At 37.3% G+C, this 21,745-nt stretch overlaps 1 protein-coding gene across 1 annotated transcript in view; it reads left to right on the top strand.

The window, feature by feature from the left end:
- The first annotated feature begins 14,436 nt into the window (after nucleotides 1-14,436).
- Nucleotides 14,437-21,745, top strand: part of LOC121371764 — a 47,255-nt gene continuing 39,946 nt past the window's right edge. The window contains exon 1 of the mRNA XM_041497896.1: nucleotides 14,437-14,620. Coding sequence (XP_041353830.1) covers nucleotides 14,554-14,620 — 67 coding nt within the window. The 5' untranslated portion in view covers nucleotides 14,437-14,553. The remainder of the gene's footprint in view (nucleotides 14,621-21,745) is intronic.

Below are 21,745 nucleotides of genomic sequence, written 5' to 3'. Positions count from 1 at the left end.
AATGTTATTTTAATAGCATTTTTATCCAGTTTACATGTTGAATGTCACTTTCGTACCATTACGCTCAACCACGAATTGAACACAACTTTGTTGCACGGTGTTGGATGCATCTGTTGACACTACTGTTGCATTATCGGATCGACCGGCCTGTTGACGAAGAGGAGTGCTGTAAGGGGGGGTGGCTTCAAACTGTTGGTGGTCGCGGAAACTTTTCGTTGTACCACGTCATCTACCATTTTGAGCAAATCGTCGCTCGTCCTTTTGTACCTGCAAACGAGGATTAGAAACATGTAATTTTCTTCTATGCTATATTGAACATATACGCCGATATGCGATTTCTAAGGGGAGAGGGGTGGGTGATTGAATGCCGGTGGGATAATATAACTCTGACATCTATCCCACACATTGTATTACCTGAATGCTAAACATATGATGAGACAATTCATGTTACATATCATTTTCTTGGAAAACATTCCATTTGTTTTTTGGGGGTATTTTTTCTTCACCATTGCAAATATCCCTTCACACGACGGGTCTATAAAATCCATAACGAACATTTAGCGAGTGTAAGCAGTCGGACATTAAATTGTTACAGGGCCTTATGACGTAGTTTTCGGTCCTTGTAATGGTTACTTTCGACCATTATAATTATACAAAATATATATACATGTACATGTAGTTACAAATAAATCCAAATTTGTGTCGGTAAAAAAACCCAACAAAAAAAACAATTACTTTCTACAAGACAAACTTTGAATTATCGATATTTTGCAATTGCGTAGTTAGCAGAAAATTCCTAACATGATATATACATGTACGTTCTATAATTATAATGTCCGAAAGGCTCCATTACAACCGAAAACTGTTATAAGGCCCTTTAGCTGAGGACATCAATGATACTTACCCTCGAATAGCTGAAGACCTATGACCAGTCCGTTCAGCTATCAGTTGCTCATCAATGCCACATTCATACAACCGGGTGGCCGTCGTGGCACGAAGGGAGTGATTGGTGTAGAACCCATTGAATCCGGCATTCTCACAGAGCCGCCTGACAGCTGATAGAAGGTGTCGCCCAACGGGAACAGAACAGTACCATAAACCTTGTTTGGTATATTTAAGTGGTCTCAGATAGAAATCGTCGCAGTACTGGGGCCTGTAAAGATTAAACTCGTAGTAACATTACATATAAGCTTTATGAATTTTTGGACCATTTAGATCAAGAGAGGAAACCCGCTGCCGCCACATGGGCTACTCCTACCGAAAAGCAGCAACGGTCCTTTTATATGCAGTTTCCCACAGACAGGACAATACATAGCACAATCTTTGATATACCAGTCATGGAGCACTGGTTGGAACGGAAAAGAGCCCAATGTTTGACATCCGCCGAGGAGGTTCGATCCTGCGACGGAAGCTCTCCAAGCGAGCGCACAACCGACGGGGCTAAATCCCGCCCCTACATTTTGAGACGCAAACACGTAACATACCTTTAAGTTTGTACTCACCGTAACGACATATATTTTTCGTGGAGTCTAACGGGACATCGTGTCGGATCTTCGTTGTTCGATCCAATCGTGATTGATTTCGGTGTCAAGTTCTTGTGCTTCAAACCACCTGCATTAGTTTTGGTGACGCCCTCAGTGTATACAAGATATCGCTCCCCACTCTTGGAAACTATCTTAAAATTGGAAAACGTTCCAACTTTTAAAGCACGATGCTCCTCCCCTCCTCGGAGACAGAAATTAATGCCATTTAAGTAAAAAAAAACGGTGTCTAATAATTTCTGAGGTGTATCTTCCCCCAAAATTCCCTTTTGCCACAGCAAGTCCTCTTGTTCACAAGAAATCACGTCCGCTTTTTTTCTTTGAATGCCTATTCCTTCCTTTGCTAAAAACTTCATTTTTGCGTCCAAAATATTTCGTAAACCACTGAATTCGAAATCACTATTGAAGTTGGCATCCCTGCCATTTTGTCTCAAAAAGCGCTGTAGTGACATGAGTATTTCATGAATAGTGTTACCATGATATTCTTTGCCTTTTTGGTTACAAAAAAACATTGCTCTCTATTCAAATCCGTAACGGGCAGATTCAGAAGACTTTTTCCAAAATCGGAACACACACACCCCGCCTTTCACGATGCCACGAGTCAAAAATTCTAACCGCCCATTGACCCTTCTTTTCGGTGTTTTTGTTTTTACCAGAGTTTTCTAAATCGTAATACTCTTTTTCAGTTAATGGTTTGCCGAAACGCCCATTGGCAATATTGTTCTCTGTTTGTTGCGTGGCTTTCAAAAGTTTTTCATCGGAATCGTTACTATTGGCGTGTACAGAATTAGTTTGGTCATCATTTAATATTTCTTGCGTGGCTTTCAAAAGTTCTTCATCTGAATCGTTAGTTTTGGCGCCTATAGCATTACTTTTGTCATCATTTAATATTTGTTGCGTGGCTTTCAAAAGTTCTTCATCCGAATCATTAGTATTAGTTAATTCGATATCAAAATCACCTTTTACTTTTAAAAGATCTTCAAAATCGGAGTCAATGCATATGTCATTTAACGAAACATTTTCATTTTTGAAGTAATGCTGGGTCAAAAACAAATCATCACCTGAATCCATTTCTAGCATGCTGTTCATCAGTGCAATAAAATGATACAATATGCGCGATTGATTGTCTTTTGTCTCCAATAAGCAGTCACGTGAGGAAAACGTTAACGTGTGCATGACAAGATTTCACGTGCATGTCATGAATTAAGCCGAGATGTAGAAAAATGCATTTCAAACCGAGCACGCCAATAAGTTAGCTATATGTTTGAATAGCCGGTATTTCTATATTTAGGTTTAAGTTAAATAAACTACTCAGAGACTACAATATTTGTGCACGAGGTCCCGTCATCGGCCTACCGGCCTCTGACCGGCCCTCGTGCACAAATATTGTAGTCTCTTCGTAGTTTATTCCTTACATATTTAAATTGTTATTTATAGATGAAATGTCACCTGGCCATGGGAGTCCATGCAATGCTGTTAGATCTACTGGTAGACCAGTAGAACTAATTTTAATCAGATGGGTCTACAGCTTCCTGTAGTTGAAACATTATAAATGTTTTTAAACAAACAATGGTTGTCCATATCGGATCCCTGATACGAACAAAGAATACAGGAATGATGATGGACATACAAGGCGACACTTAACTTGGGTAGGGTGGGTCTGAAGTAATGATGTTTTTCTTATCAAATATCAACCTGTTTAAGACAAAGCTTTGCAATGTTATTTACACATAATTTCTGTCATATTAATCGGAAGTTAGGGAAGCAAGGGATGGGTGAAGAGATTCTGGGATCCATCCGATCACCACACATAATGATTTATTATTTTTATTCTGGAAATTTGTAAGGGCGGACCCAGGAACGTTTTGCCCATTTCACCACTGAGATTTATAACAAATTTCACAAAGTGCACTGGCGATACAAACATCAAAAACACTCAAAAAATTAAATTATGCATTTAATATAGACTGGGGGAATGCATATTATTCAGAGGGAGTGCATATGCTACATATAATATCGACTGGGGTGTGTGTGTATATTACATGTATAATATGCACTGGGGAGTGCTTATTCTGCATATAATCTTGACTGGGGAGTGCAAATCCAGCAAATTATATGTGACACCTGTCTGGTTGACCTTGGGTAGAAAGGGCTTAAAGAGTCAAGTGTACATGACACCCACTAAGAATGATATATTGTTGAGTTTATATATTTCTGGGTTTGTAGGGTAACATTAAACATTGATCCTAATCTAGGTAGGGTTTTTTGTTGTTTGTTGGGGTTTTTTTTATTAAATACAAAATATGTACAAATATAATTTTTACAAAAATATAACATGCGCACACTACACAAAATGTACAAATATATATATATATAATTACAAAAATAAAACACACACACACACATAGATAATAGTACATATTATGTGTTTAGATATATGTATGTAGTAAATAAAGTGATGGATCTAAATAAAAGTCCATTACTTACAAAAGATCCCCAGATAGCATTCGGATAGTAATGGAAGTCCACTTTTTCTGTCTTTATCCACTTTTTCTTCTTGTTTTATTCTTTTCACTTTTATTCTTTCCTCTTTTTTCTGTCTTCTTCAGACTCTTCTTCTTCTACTTACTAAAAACAATTACAATTAACATCTTATACTACGGTGCTGGGAAAGGACATCACATCAAATTGTTTTTCTCGATCGATCGATTTAATATCTCGATCGATCGACTTACTATCTCGATCGATCGACTTACTATCTCGATCGATCGATGTTTGAACTCGATGCTTTCCGTCAAGATAGGCGACTGGAATACCGTTATAGGTTATACGATACCATATAAAATCCCATAGGCAACAACGTTAACATTTGTGGTTAAAAACACAGTATGCAATATATCAACCAAACTATGACATTCATCTAGGTAATCATCCAACACATAAATACAGGCCATGACATGTACAGGTCATTTTTTTCTTTTCTCAACTTGGAGAAGAACTAATCGTCATTCCTGAATTTGGTCGGGATAATGTGAGCAGGTAAGTATACACTGTACTAAAAGCCACCCACTGTTCACATCTCTCAAATGCAGCCACTGATGCAATAGCTATGGCAACTACGTCTGTATCTGTAGCAGATAGCATGATCTATATGTAGCTTTGCTGATATGCATCGAATATGGAGGGGCATGTTGAAGCCCAAAATGCCCCAATTGGGACATCTTTGGCCGGTGTTCTAATTAATGTATTTAATTAATATCATTTATATATTAGGCCTTGGAGAAAGGTTTCGCAAACGGGTGGGCTTCGCGGACATGTTGTTGACGTTCCAATACCAGGAAAGTACCCAAAATTGCTGGGCCGGACTTCTATGGGTAGGGCGCGGGGGGGGGGGGGGGGGGGGGGGGGGCAGCGGAGGCCTGCTACCAGGCAAACCTAACGGCCGAGACCACCTTTGCCCTAACGCATCCTGACACGGCGTCTCCCCCACCAAACAATCCCAACCCCCATCCTTCCCAGGTTATCTATACAACTGTTGTGGGCACACTATTTATAATGTATATGAAGGAAGGTTGTTGGGATAGGTATGGGAAGGAATGATGGGGTGAGGAAGGAGAGGAATGGTGATGTTTATGAACAGTACGCCATTCGTCTACCCAAAGGAGTAGGTGGGTGAAACGCATGATGATCTCCAGATGTTGAAGTTGTTATATTGAAGATGTTGTTGTTGTTGAACTTCCGAGGTGACCCATAAAGTTCCAAGAGCATTCGTGAGATTACTATCTGTGGATGGGCCACCTATACGGATGACCACTTACGGTCATTGCTATATAAAAATCCAGCAGTACACGAAGAACGACTAATCGTTTGACGCGGTTAAGGTTAAGGACCACACGGATATTGAGATATAAGAAACCCGCTGTCGCAACTTCATAGGCTATTCTTTTTCGATTAGCAGCAAGGGATCTTTTATATGCAACATTCCATAGACAGGATAGCAAATACCACGGCCTTTGATGTACCAGTCGTACATTAAGAAATAATTAAGGTTCAAGCACGCTATCCTGGATACACATCTCCGATATCTGGGCTGTCTGTCCAGGCCAGTGGGTTAGTTGTTAGTTGGTTTGTTAGTGGTTGGTGAGAGAGAAGAGGGTGTAGTGGCCTTACAGCTACCCATTAAGACCTTAAGAACTCGCTCTGGGTTGGAGCCGGTACCGGGCTGTGAACCCTGTACCTGCCAGCCTGTAGTCCGATGGCTTAACCACTGCGCCACTGAGGCCGGTTGCAAACATCACAGACTTTATATTGAGCTTGAATTTAAACAGAATCGAGAACCAGTCAAATAGTTCTTGAACGTTGGTGCTGTTCGTTGTTGCTGAACGCATCCCTATTTTATGTGGATGACAAGAACTGTATATTTTGTTGCTGTCTGTAATTTTGAATAATAATAAGGCACACAATATTAAACTTTATTGTTGATAATTATATTGGTTTGCACATTTTATATAACGAATAACTCGTTAGTTACTTCGTTTAGCACTTTAAAAAATAGTGTATGTAATTGTGTACTGTTATAATATGCCAAAGGTGTAAACGAATTGGCTAATATTACTTCAAAAAGAAACCAATCAAGCCAAATATTATGTTTATTATAATTGGCATAATATATTTAAGGGAAGTTATAAATTACATATTATTCACGCTTCATTGGTGTATACCTATTATACACAAACGCACGAGCACACACACACACACACACACACACACACACACACACGTTGACATTAAATTTGGTTTATTATCCAACTAAATATATTTAGTATACATCTTTGGAGTAAAAACAAAAACTGAATTTGATGATATGAAATGTTTACTGTTTCATTGAATCAAAAATTCTTTTACACTAAATTGCGGTTGTATTGTTTTCTGTTTGTTTTGTTTTATTTTGTGTTTGTTTGTTTCTATTGTGTAGTATTTGTGACAAAAAACACACCACCACAAGCATTTAACACCGAGACAAAGACATTGTCTTGTTATAAAAATGCAGGTCTAATTGGTAGTAACATGCGACACTGATTATTTGTACTATTATCTATTCCCACTAAGTTAATATTCTTTTATGTAGTATCAGGCACGGCGGAGCAGGGGGTGGGGGCTAGGGTCTACTCAATCAACCCCCCCACCCCCCCATGTCTACATTTGATATGCGGTGTACACCTGAGGTTAAAAACGGTACAGGGTGAAAAATGTCTCTTAAATGAACTGCGATTTTCAGCTAAAATGAAGGTTACAAACAAAAATACTCTTTAAATCATAAATACCATGTGACACCTTATTTTGTTGCAGGTATAGATTAAAACTATTATGAGGTGACATACTTTTTTATGTCGGTGGGCCCATTGGGCTATTTCTTTCCAGCCAGTGCCCCACAACTGGTGTGACAAAGGCCGTGGTATGTACTATCCTATATGTAGGATGTTGTCTGTATGAAATGTCCCTTGCTGCTAATCGAAAAGAATAGCCCATGGCGTGATGGCAGCGAGTTTTCTCTTTTCTCTTTCATCATTTGCGACGCCATATAACCCCCATTAGAATGTGTTGCGTGCTTCGTTAAAGAAAACAGTTCTTCTTTCCTTCAGTTAGGTCTCGCTTGGTTTCCTTTGGACAGTGGAGTCACCACAAGTAGACGAACAAGATATGAATACGAGTAAATATAGATAGAAACGGTGTGCTCATTGTACTCCCAGCTGTATTTTATGTCAGCAGGATCGCTTGTCACAGCTACCTAGTCTGTCGGGCAACATCCTGGTTTACACATAGTAGTTATATTAGGTTACCAGCACGCCTGTGACGAAGACAGACATTTGAAAAGGGGTGTGTGAACGGTTATTGGGCTAAGCCTTAAATGTCGCCAGTACATGACAAATATACTGATGGAAAGAAATAAGGGAACACATCAAATTGTAGACCAAATTTAATTCACAACTAGCGTAGTACTGTCTGTATTTCATACCAAGTTGTAATGTGGGATTGAATGTCTGTAGTGTTGAATGTGCTGCCAATATGTTCCCAGTCAACTTTTTCTGGAAAAAAAAATGTGGGGGAAAAAAGAAAGAAAAAACTATATACACACACACAGACACACCCATACACATACATACATACATACATATATACATACACTCATGTCTGGATAGCTCAGAAGGCATCAGGTTCGAGTCCCAGCAATGGCATGGGACAATTTGTGAGGCCAGAAAGGATTTAATTACCCCCTTGCGCCAGTGCGTTGATATATATATGTATGTAGCAGTCATGTAACTACACGTGCTATGGCGACACTACAGAATTGACGTATGTATTCATAATCATAAAATAAAAAATGCTTAATAGAGCAACTTTACATTGAAAGCTATTCAGCGTTCTGGAAAACAAAAGTCATGTACTAGTTGATTTTAATATAAGGATATTCCTTTTGAAAAGACACGGCACCATTCATTCATTTGAATATCGAGTAATGGTTGACTGGAATTAAAGTTGTGTATACAGTTTACAAAGACACGTTGTATTAACTTTGAGATTATATGATAAAGAGATTATTACCCTTCTGTGTTTCGGTATCGTCAATATCATATATTAGGAGTAAACATAATGTATTATGCCAGTGGCTCACATAATACAACTTTTATTCCTAATATATGAATTAATGATATGTACAGAGAGAGAGAGAGAGAGAGAGAGAGAGAGAGAGAGAGAGAGAGAGAGAGAGAGAGAGAGAGAGAGAGAGAGAGACAGAGACAGAGAGACACACACACACACACAGACAGATAGACGAAGCAGGGAGATATCACACACATATACCAGTGATCAAAACATATTTTTGTGAAAGAAGAACCGGAATATCATCATGTGGGATGCTAGACAAGTACGACTTATAAATATAAGTGAAAGTCAACATTAATGTATCGCCATAGCTAAATATTCACACGCAAGCACATTTACATAACCAGATACACATACAGGCACGCATGAACGCATGCTTGCATCCATCCATCCGCCCCTGCGCGTGCTGTAACCTCGCCGTGGTGCAGGGGTGTAACATTTTCTTTGAGAATGGCCAGTACAGCACAAATTGAAGTTTAGAGTAAAAGTCAGTATCTATCTGTGATATTTATATTTTTGCACAGTTCTTTACACTGTTTTTACTTATATCTTGAATTTTTGTGTTGATGTTGATCATCACCTTATTTGTTTCCATTACCATAGTTTGACACCCAATAGCCGATGTATTTGTCGTGCTGGGGTGTCGTTAAACATTCATTCATTCATTCATTGTGAGTACCCAGTGGTAAATAGTTCGCCTGATACGCGGTCTGTCTAGGATCGATCCCCGTCGGTGGACCCATTGGACTATTTATCGATCCATCCATACGTACGTACGTAACTATGTACCAACCACCCACCTACCTGCCTACATCCATTCATCCATACATACATAGATAGTAGATTCACGCACACACATACATGTATATACAAAGTATATACATATTTACACAGCATATTTCATACTATTTCCTATGATATGCCATTCATGAATCACTGGTTGGAATAGGAAAATAGCTTCACCCAGATAATTGACCCTTCATTGTAGTCCATTTCAAACGAACGGATTGCAACCAAGAGAAAATCCCACTCGTTTGGGCAGGAACAGCTTCAAAATGTCCAATCTAATTAAAATTAGCTCCACTATTACATGTTGATCTAAAGACAGCCAGTTGGAGCTCATGTCCACCAATCAAAACCTTACTTGCAGAATCCTGCCAGTGATTTAAAACTAACAACTCTACGTAGTCCCCAATGTCCAGGTAACATTTCGTCTGTAAATAATAATTTAAATATTGACCAATCACACTTCGCCTTTTATAACGTTATTTGGGAGCATACAAATTCTAAAAATATCGGGCGAGTCTATTTTAATGGCCACAGTACAGCGAACCATACCAATACGTACGGGGTGGGTTATCAGTCTTCAATTTTGCATTAAAAATTATTTATTTATTTATAAAATTAAAAAAAAACTAAATCAGTCTTCAGTTTTACATTACAAATTATTTATTTTATAAAATAAAACATGTTTTAAGGCATTCGTAATTCACACGAAACATGTCGTATACCCTCAGGATAATTCGGAATGTTTTCAAATTATTTTTAAATCACTGGCAGGATTCTGCAAGTAAGGTTTTGATTGGTGGACATGAGCTCCAACTGGCTGTCTTTAGATCCACATGTAATAGTGGAGCTAATTTTAATTAGATTGCAAAATGTCCACATGCCTTTAAATGGTGTAACCAGAGCCCCACGCCTGGTATATCAAAATAGTTTGTATGTGCCGTCCTTTCTTTGGGAAAGTGCATATAAAAGACCCTTTGCTGCTAATGGCAAAATGTGACAGGTTTCCTCTCAAGACTACATGTCAGAATTGCCAATTGTTTGACATCCAATAGCCGATTATTAATTAATTAATGTACTCTAGAGGTGTCGTTAAACAAAATACAATTTGAACGATTTAAGCAAATGTAACAAAAGTATATGGCATCTCTTGGCCCAAGAAGATGTCCCAAGGACATCTTGGGCCAAGCACTGGCCAAGATGTCCCATTTGGGACATTTTGGGCTTCAACATGCCCCTCCATATTCGATGCATATCAGCAAAGCTACATATGGATCATGATATCTGCTACAGATACAGACGTAGTTGTCTTAGCTATTGCAACAGTGGGTGTACTTGAGAGACGTGAACAGTGGGTGGCTTTTAGTACAGTGTATACATACCTGCTCACATTATTCCGACCAAATTGGTTGGGCAAAGGGAATGGGGATTAGGTCTTCTCCAATTTGAGAAAGGAAAAATGTGGTGGCCTGTATTTATGTGATGGATGAATGTTATAGCTTTGTTGATATATTGCATATAGTGTTTTTAATCACAAACGTTAACGTTGTTGCTTATGGGATTTTATATGGTATAGTATAAGGGGCCGTCGATAATTTTCGACATTTTCATGAGTGTACAAACCGTTCGCGGGGGGGGGGGGGGGGGTTAAGGGGCCAGCGTACACTTTTTTTTAAATGAAAAATGTCTATCAACATTTTTCATTTGGGGATGTACACTTTTAGGGGGGAGGGGGTGCTCAAAAGCGTACGGTTTGTACGCTCGTGAAAATGTTGAAAATTATGGACGGCCCTTAACCTATAATGGTATCCCAGTCGCCTATCTTGACGCAAAGCCTCGAGTTCGAAAGTCGATTGATCGAGATAGTAAGTCGATTGATCGAGATCGAGAAAAATAATTTGATGTGATGTCCTTTCCTAGCCACCGTATGTTTGTTTTTTGTTTTTGTTTTGTTTTTAAAAAAATCTTTTTTCTGTATTAAATTGTACGTTGCGACTATCATAATAAGCACATTTTTCAAATAATAAATGATGTTGCAGTGCTTTCATCTTGAATGTCTTACTGGAGTAATCGCAGTCAGCAGCCGCATTAATGGAAGCATAGCTTAATAATATATGGTAAAGTGAACGAAAGTCGGACAAGTTCGAACCTGTATTTCTTGGGTTTTACAATATTATTATATCGCAGGCATTAAAGAACAAATAAATTATAAAAATTAATTATAAAACTGAGGAAATTAGTTCAATGTTCTAAAAGAAACGAATTCGACAATTCAATTCAATTTATAGCATATTACCAAACAAACTGGTGTCAGCAAACAGATAAAAACAAATAAATATACAACATCAATAATAACAACAACAATTAATAATAATAACAATATTAATGTACAGGCCAGACGGAGAAACAAAATTTGTAGGAATAAAATTACTATGTAAAGTATATGATTGATTGCAAACATATTTATTGTACAAAGAACAAAATAATTGGGCACAAGTTTGACAACTTACAAATACCTCTTCTGTATTCATACAATATACTTGGCGACCTATATTACATAGCTGTAAATATAAACTACATGTATACATTCAAGGATAACCAGTGGAAGGAAATGTATTATATACAAAAGAATGTGAAGGGAAGAAGAAAACATGATGCAAAAGATTACACAAATAGTACATAACGTGCAGTTAAACTCGCTGTCACATTTACAAATAATCCTTATGGTAATTTAAATAATACTTTATTAATCAAAACGATGAGGTTTTTTTTTTATATATATTTGAACATAAGTAAATATTTCTTTATTGTTAGCATCGTTTAATGTGCTTCGACCACATAACAGTAATTGTAAATCTATTTGTTGAAAATGCTATAAGGAATTACATAGAATCTGTCTGTTCATATTTTTTACATTGAAAGAAAAAATAGATATTGTTTTTCTAATCTGTATCCACAATTACACGAAGGGTCCGTGGTAAGTCCACATCTGTACAAATCGGCGTTTAAAGAGCTACATCCATGTCGTAATATTGTATGTAATATATTTTCTATTCTTTATCCACAGGAAAAATAACTTGGAACTTTATTTATCACTGGTATCACTGCTTTTGTTGAAAGACGATATTGTTTCGCACTTTCTAATTGCTGGGCTTAAATTATTCCATAAATCAATTGCTGAATAAATAAATGATGATGCAGGTTCTAGCTAAATGTGTAGATATGTCCTCCCGATTTCTTAACATATAAGAAACCCTTTCTTCTAATCTTTGTGGAATACAATTAGTTAAGAAATCGGGAGTCATTCCTTTCATTATTTTAAACATTGTACACAGTTGTTTTGTTTTTCTCCTTTCACTAAGTGTTGTAAGACCGGTTTCAATATATATAGCGATTTACGTGAAGCACATTTAGGCATTGGGAATAAATAAAGTATATTGGGACGGCGGAGAGGGTGGGTGTGGAATGGGTGTCCCCTCTGCAAGGGTGTTTCCGCTTAAAGTTAAAGGTTTTTTTATTTAACGACACCACTAGAGCATATTGTTTAATTAATCACCGGCTATTTAGATGTCAAACATTTCGTAATTCTGACACGTAGTCATCAGAAAAAAACCCCGCTATTTTTTGTTTTCCTAATACAGCAACGTATCTTTTATATGCACTTTCTCACAGATAGCAAAGCACACACCACGCCGTGGCGGCCTTTGATTAGTTGTGTCGCACTGGTTGGAACGAGAAACAAATCTGTTGAATGGATCCACCGAGGTGGTTCGATCCTACGATGCAAGCACCTCAAGGGAGCACCTAATCAAATCACGCCGCTTAAAACCTTTTTAGGCGATATTGTCAGAATATTAAACAGAAAGAACACTAAAATATGTACTGGTTCACGTGACACCTAGCACACCTCGAATTTTCCTAAAGTTACCAGTCACGATTCCTAATAACTTGTATTATATACATGATATTAATATCGACACACAGAGATATTTTTCCATATAAAAGTCTACGTTGGGACACTAAAATATATCATACAAACGTAATATCGACTCAATCAAAATAAAAGCAATAGTATGTACTGTCCTGTGTATGAGAGAGTGCATATAACAGACTGGTACACCAAAAGCTGTAGTATGTATTGTCCTGTGTATGGGAGAGTGCATGTAACAGACTGGTACACCAAAGGATATAGTATGTACTGTCCTGTCTATGGGAGGGTGCATGTAACATACTAGTACACCAAAGGATGTAGTATGTACTGTCCTGTCTATGGGATAGTGCATATAACATACTGGTACACCAAATGATGTAGTATGCAGTGTCCTGTCTATGGGAGAGAGCATATAACAGACTGGTATAGTTAAGAATAGCACTTGTAAAACATAAATGACTTGAAAGTATAATAAACTATTTAACTAAATATATTTCAATCTGCATCAATAGAACGAAATGGAGTTACTGTATTTTTCTTTTTTTAAAAATCCAAAGAAACAAATGCATATTATTAGGCCTATTGGTATGCTACGTTCGAGCAAAAACGACCACTCACGATACCCAGCTGATAGTTTTCTTTTCTTTGGGACGACGTAATTGGTCAGTTTTGTCATTTCAGATGGGAAAGTCTACTTAATCAAGGGTTTTACAGAATTACTTACAGTAATAAAACAGGGAGGCTGATAAGTCCATTACGATTTGAGGGATATCCGTGCGGTTATCACACAATATCCTGTGATCTTAATAAAAGAGGCACGTCTTTTTAGTGTGTCTAGACAGTGTCTGGGGACCGTCTAAATATACACCTGCCAATCAGGAACCACAGGTACAGGCCACGGAAAGAAAATACCAATTCCTGACGTGACACGTTAGATACTAGTATTACGTAACCACCAGCTCGCTAGAGGGCGTATTCACTGGGATGGTACAAAATGGCTGCGCCCGTTATATATAATAGCCGTCACATTTAACCGTTTTATTAATTAACTATACGATTATACTTGTTGATATTAAGCAATAATGTGCATTATATATCGTTGAATATGCATACTAGGCAAAATGCCTTAATTTCCCCCTCCTTTTAACACCTTCGTGTTTATGTTGGTGCGTGCGTGCGTAATGTTTTAACATACTCATATACCACGAAGGTTTCGAGCATGTCCGCTCCAGGGTTCGGCCTCCGAGAGGCCAGGGGCCTAATCCGGGGCAGATATGTTGGTGCGGGTTTTTTTTCTTTTCAGTATAGTGTTGGTTCTGTTAAATTGCAGTTAGTATATTGGTATTAGATATATGGATTAGGAGTTTATTGAGGGGGTTACTTTCTATGTGTATATGTTCCACCAATGCTTAGATAGGCTAATTTTTTTCATGAACTAAATAAACAAAGGGGATGGCCGGACTGGAAGTTACCTGAACCCATTGAGTTACGCACTATTTAACAGGTATTCACAGCTTAGCGCGGAGTTTCTTGGAAAAGTGTATTTGTATTTTCACAATTACATGCGTTTTAATTTTAACATTTAGATTTTCGGTAGGTTTTGAGACTGCTGACAAGCTATATTACCTATTAATGGCGAGGACACACAAGAACCACTTGATTGTTACGGCCTTTCTGTGTGGCGTTGTTCTAGCCTGTGGTAAGTAACGACCAGGTCCTAGATAGATACATAGATATAAACAGATATAGACTGATAGATGAATAGACATTTTTAATAACTGTTATGTATTACTACCACAGATGTACAGGTAAAGGTGGATTATCATGGTTGATTGGACTGGATTTATAAAGTTCATGTAGTTTGTTCAAGAAGTAAGAATTAAAAATGAATATAAAATGTCTAGACTATTTTATTATTGCTATATTTTGTCTCTTAAACTTTGAGCTGCATGGTTTTTAAAAATATATGTGTTTTGCTTAAAGCTGATATTTGGAGATTTTTTAAAAATATTAAAGTTACAATCTCTGGTTACCATATTATAGCATCGTGTACACATATGAAATACAAGCTGAAATGCACTTTTATAAAACCTCTGTGTGTTCGCTATCAACAAAGATCGTCAAAATTATAGGCCCTTCGCTCGATTCGTCGCCTGTGCTGCCATTGCTCGGCAAAGCACACACGACCATCTGTTGTCAGTTTCAGTTAGCACGTGCCTTTGCGGATTTGAAATTCTATGGGTCGTTTCAAAAAAAAGAGAAGAGAAATAGTGCGCTGTACGAAGTACGGTCGGTTGAGAATAGGGTACTAAGGCGTTTCGTTAAAAACGGTTTGATCTTGGCAACGTATTATCGACAATCGTACCTTCCTATTTCAGAATTAATATTGTATAAAGTGTTAGTAGAACTTTCAAAGTTTAGTTTGTATAAAATATTGATTATGTACATTTTAAAATAAAATATACTAAAGTAGACATTGAACGTTTTCACTTCTTAATTTACGAGTGTTAAAATCAACAAATTCAAATAAATATTCTTTTGTATGGAAAGTGGGGAAAGTTAGTTTGTTTTGTTTAACCACACCACTAGTGCACATTGATTTATTAATCATCGGCTATTGGATTTCAAACATTTGGTAATTTATACATATAATTTTAGAGAGGAAACGGGTGCATTTGCAGGGAGAGGGTATCGGGGGTCGAAACCGCTACCTGTCCAAGCTAAACAAAAATTGAAATATATTTTCTGGGGGAGCATTGAATGTGTTCACTTCTTAAGAGTGTTAAAATTGACTGTCACAGATGGACGAGAGATTGACTATCAGTAAGACATACTGTCCAAGAAACAAGTCAAACAACAAAACATTTTAACAAATTTATATACAAAATATGAATATACAAAATGACGATATCACTTCAAACACATCACTACCCCAACCTTAAATTAAACCCCCCAAAAAATTGTATTCTGGTGTCCATGGTAAGCCATTCTGAGCCAACTAGCTTCTAGTCAATGTTCGAGCCTTAATTAAATAATCATTTTGAACCAGTTCAATTTGTATCAGTATAAACTCATCTGAAATTCACTGTCATTGCGAATACTATCAGTATCTTGATGACGACCAGACACTAGCACATCTTGGTTGGTTGGCTGTTGACATCTCTTGCAGATATCCTAATCACAGTCCGCCACCACGCTAGTCTGTAGACATCTCTTGCAGATGGTTCTCCTACAGTTCCGCTGGTTACATCTGTGTCATCCCTCACACCCAGTTATAGCTCACATAGCTAACCTAGCTATCGTAGCTCACATAGCTCTCATGGTTCTGGCTCACGCTCAAACCCAAAGGCTGAAACAAAAATGTCTACAAATAGGCTCACTTAATATAATTATGGCAATAAACTACCACCTCGTTATTAAGCCCGTCTGACACTTATAAAAACTACCGGCCTCGGTGGCGTCGTGGCAGGCCATCGGTCTACAGGCTGGTAGGTACTGGGTTCGGATCCCAGTCGAGGCATGGGATTTTTAATCCAGATACCGACTCCAAACCCTGAGTGAGTGCTCCGCAAGGCTCAATGGGTAGGTGTAAACCACTTACACCGACCAGTGATCCATAACTGGTTCATCAAAGGCCATGGTTTGTGCTATCCTGCCTGTGGGAAGCGCAAATAAAAGATCCTTGCTGCCAATCGGAAGAGTAGCCCATGTAGTGGCGACAGCGGGTTTACTCTCAAAATCTGTGTGGTCCTTAACCATATGTCTGACGCCATATAACCGTAAATAAAATGTGTTGAGTGCGTCGTTAAATAAAACATTTCTTTCTTTCTTTCTTATAAAAACTATTGTAACATAATAAAACAAATTAACCTTAACCCCTTGTTTTGTACCATATTTACTCCTGGCGCACAACAACACAAATGACGCTTAACCCTCTAATACGGTCAGTTACACAACCGAAAACATACACTATACACACACCCAATTATCCTATAACAAAGTAAAACTACCTAAGTTATAGCACCTGATAGTATGCACTAATATACAACACCACTTACATGCATATCTAAATACAAACAAATAAACAACCCTATTAATAATCACCACAAACAAATTACAATTAACTAAATTGCCCTGTATTTGAGTCTTGGGGGAAAATATAGTCAAACTATTTGTCCAAAAGACTAAACCACATACCTCCTAAGAGCCATTTCCCAGTCAACTTGCCTGCTGGAAACCTTTTTGGCAAATGCACTGATGAACAGACAGGTGACGTTTACCTTTCCCACAGCCTGCATGCTTTTTACTAGCCCGAGTACTCTGACTGTAAGAGAGCTAATTTGGACATAAATACGCTCTCATTACAGTCAGAGACCAAGCTATGTATTTTTTTGGCAATTCCCGACAACCAAAAAGTTGGCAAAGATTTCCGCTCTAATATCACAACAATCCTATGTTTGACGTCAAATACCGTTACATCGATCATTTTCGAGTTAACTGATTAAAAAAAATCCACATATTAATCACTAATACCATGGGCGTACATAGGGGGGGGGGGGGGGGGAGGGTCGATGGGTTCGACCGACCCCCCCCCCCCCCCCCGAAATCGTTTTTTTTATAATTTAATATATCTGACATTATTATATTTACTCAACATAAAAATATATGCCCAATATCTCTGCAATCTATTTTGGAACCCCCTTTTCAAAACCCTATGTACGCCCATGAATACACATAGTACAGAAAGAAATCCGACAGCACCCACATTCAGCTACGCTTCGTGACACTCCGTCGCAAGAATTGACCCCTCCGTATGATGAGTTAACCACGCCCCCCGTGACACGTGATGCAAGGTTAGACAAACATTCAATAATGGCTGCCAATTCGCATAGGTCGATAGCAAAATCAACCGATCTGCCGATTACGTTTTTGCCTTATTTATTTACAAATATCGTTGTTTAAATAAAAAGCCGACAAGAGGAGACATTCAAGTATTTCACTACAGGGTACATTTACGATGACAACGTGATTTAAATCGACGAAACCATTTTTACTTCAGTAAATTTTATCGAAGCACAAGAACCCGGAAGTGAACGTCGAACCAAAAGAACATTTAAAACATCCTATGCTCGTTTTTCTTGTCAGAACTGATAAATTAAAATGTCTTGTTTGTTTCTTTTTTCTTCTTCTTTTTCATCTTAATTTGTGTTGTTGTTGTTGTTGTTGTTCGACTTTTATATTAATGGAATCCCGATATGCCGAGGAACAAGAGAATAGAACGCGCGGCGACGACCCGGCCTCGACCCGTTTAAAACCGTGGCGTCTTTATTTTTGGTCGGGTTGCGTTAAATGTTTTGTTTAAAAAAACAAAAGGGAGGGACGTGAGCAGTAACATTAAAATACAAGGCGTGTGGGAATGCTATCGGTGTACCAAAATTTTATGCACGAAAGGTTACAAAACTATAGCAGGATACAGTCGCCTGTGCCAAAATTATGCAGGCAGTGGTTTAGATTGTGGGATTGCGATATTTATGGGGGTGTATTCTTAATAGCTGCACTGCTTGAATCAACCGATATACGGCACTTGCCCTATTTATGAAACCAAAGCCATACACGAAAAAAAAAAAAAAAAATAAATTCACAACTGGCGTAGCCAGAGGGTGGGTTGGTGGGGACCACATCTTTGGCCCTCCAGTTACATATACTGACATATTGGCCCGTCTCCGTTCTGACAAGATATATTAGGGCTGTTTACGTTTGGGTGCCCCATCCCTTCTTTATAAAATCAGGCTGTCCAGCACACCCTTTTGAAAAAGTTGGACACAATTAGGAATGAAAATATAGAAAATGTAGGATAAAAGTAGGAAAACGTAGAACAAAAGTAGCACTGAAACAGTACGTAGCGACATTATTCATGCTCGAAACACCGTTTTATGTAGTGCTTAGTTTGTACATGTATTTTGTGTTCTATCAAAAATAATGTGTATCTTATGTAACGGTCACGTTATAGTTATTTCAAATTACTGTACACTATATTAATCAATATACATATTTACATGCATAGGAATGCTGATGCACAGTAAAACAGAGTTAACATGATTAATTTAAGTTTTCCATAATGTATTATAGATTCTGAAGTCATACATACACATTGTACATTATAATCATATTAATCATTGGGAAATATGTTGGCTTTGAGGGTGTACTTTTAATATGTTGAGATTATATGGTGCCACAAATTGGGAGGTGTATCCTGCTGCCAAGAAAAATTAAAATAATTCCCGTAACTGATGACTTTTATAATATTACAAGGAATATGCACACTTTAACAGCAATTCGTGGCATTTTCAAACCAAAAAGTACGAAGAAAAAGTAGGAAAAATAGGACAAAAACCAAAAAGTACGAAAAAGTAGCTGGACAGTCAGTAACATATTTGCCAATTAAGCCAGTACAACAGTGCTTAAATAAATTATAAACTCATGTGTTGTGGCAACAACTGTTGGGAATCAAACTTGAAGCTTCTGCACACCCCCCCCCCCCTCCAATCTCACACAACCCGCCCATTAGTTATCCTACTGTCACACAAAATGTACTCAAAAAGCTTTATCTGTTCTAGAGGCATAGGCAGATAAAAAATAGTAATAAATATAAGACAACCCATGCCTACAGAACAATAATAATACAACATAAAAATTTAATTAAAAACATTTATATATATATATATATATATAAAAAAAAAAAAGAGGCAAAATTATATTTTGAGAGAGAGAGAGAGAGAGAGAGAGAGAGAGAGAGAGAGAGAGAGAGAGAGAGAGAGAGAGAGAGAGAGAGAGCAGGGTTTCTGCCAGAGGGTAAAATGGGTATGGCGCCATACCCAAATTTTTATTTTTTTTAAGTTAACATTTTGACAAAATTAATGACTCTTATCATTATTGTATGATTTTCTTAAGCCTAACCCTAAATGTAACCCATTTTATTTGTGAAGGAGACACCCCCCCCCCCCCCCCCCCTAGCCCCTGTTGACTGTGGTTGCATTCAATAACATAGCGCCAGACACAAAAAATTATTTCTGGCAGAAACACTGTGTATATATATATATATATATAACATAAAACTAAACCACAGATTGCAGTTCGCACAATTTGTTTAATATTTATTATGAGAATACTTCCTAACATTTTCTTTTTTCTCAAAGAGAGGGTCTTTACGTATTAATCCCCATGCAATCTGGTACAGGTAAATATATCTATTCAAAAATGTATCTTTCTGTGGCATCCATCTCCAAATCATTATCCTCAAAACAGCAATTAAGGATTACCATTTGATGGGTGGTGTCAAACTGAATCCCAAGTCTTGGAAGTCTGAATTACTCCTTAACAGCAATATGTCAAACACAATTATTTTTTTTAAATATTGTATTAAAAGAAATTGTTGAAAGTGTTTCATTTTCAGCAGCAATTTCACCCCCTGCCCCAGTTTTTCTTTCACATATCAGTTGAAACTGTTCTATTATTTCTATCATTCTGTTCTCAATATCAAGATGCAATGTAATTTGTTTAATAGTTTGTCTTCAGAATCTCATTTTCGACATCTAAGCAATGACTCCACATCCATTGGTCCAGTTGCTGAAATATATAAAAACAAACATGTTAAGTATTTCACATCCATTTGAAGAAGTACATTAGTCTGTAACTTAATTACATATCATTGTATTAATTTAAAGTTTAATTTAATGTTAGGAAAACTTTTTTTTTTAACAGGAAACAAAATCAATGTGACTAAACAAAGTATAAAATTAAAAAGTATAGCAGTAAATTAAGAAAAGTAGTGAACAATGTATTTAACGTTGATGATGTTATTTGATTTCTATTAGAAAGTTGCACAAAGCTACATATAAGATGGCATGTGGAAGAAGAAAAATGCCTATGCTTTGCTAAAATTTGGGGTATAAAATAATGATGAAAAACAAAACTACTGTCTCCAAAAGAAAATCATATTTAGGGTAGGTAATAAAAACAAAACAGATGTAAATGTCTCATCTAGGTGGTTATGGGTTTGAAATGTTTTGAAATTAGGGTTAGAACATATTTCAAGCACATGACCATTTATAAACAGCAGTTCTTTTACTATCATTTATCTGAACATTAAAAAATATATCTATTAATTTCCAAGATTTTATTATTATTATTATTATTTTTTGGCTTAAAAATATTTCAGAGTCCCTACATAAAAGTTGCCTAATTTATAACTTTCCAGACAATACTTCCTTATCCCCCTAAAGCTCACAACCATATAGGTTACTCCCTCACTCCCCTCCTCCCACACCCCCCCCCCCCCCCCCACACACACACAAAACAACATACACAGACTCACGCCTACACACATGCAAACAAAAAGAAAAAGATAAAATGCTAAGACTTTCAAACGTTCCAGCATGCTTGTTAATACTATCACTAACCCTAAACCTAACTTACGCTTAAATTAACTGAATGCTAGAACGATCGGAAGTCTTACCAAAACTTTTATTTTGGCCATTCGTCTGACTGTGTATTGTTTAACGACGGATTCTTAACGACAATATATACATCGAAGACTGATTAAATGAGTCAGTAAATTCCATTACATTGGAGGGAAAGTGATTCTTAAAATCTTACCTTCGTAGAATTTATATATCAGTTGAATTTTGATGGATTCGGCAAAACTTCACTTTCAATACCATGTGACGGTTTCGCAGGAAAACACTGATTTTACGTCAGTCGTAGGCTCCGCATAGTTGTCATCGCTATTAACACTTGTCAGCAGAAGTATATGTTTACTATGATT

The sequence above is a fragment of the Gigantopelta aegis genome, chromosome 4, assembly GCF_016097555.1.
Source record: "Gigantopelta aegis isolate Gae_Host chromosome 4, Gae_host_genome, whole genome shotgun sequence".
NCBI lineage: Eukaryota > Metazoa > Mollusca > Gastropoda > Neomphalida > Peltospiridae > Gigantopelta > Gigantopelta aegis.
This window is presented reverse-complemented; position numbering and strand designations above follow the sequence as displayed.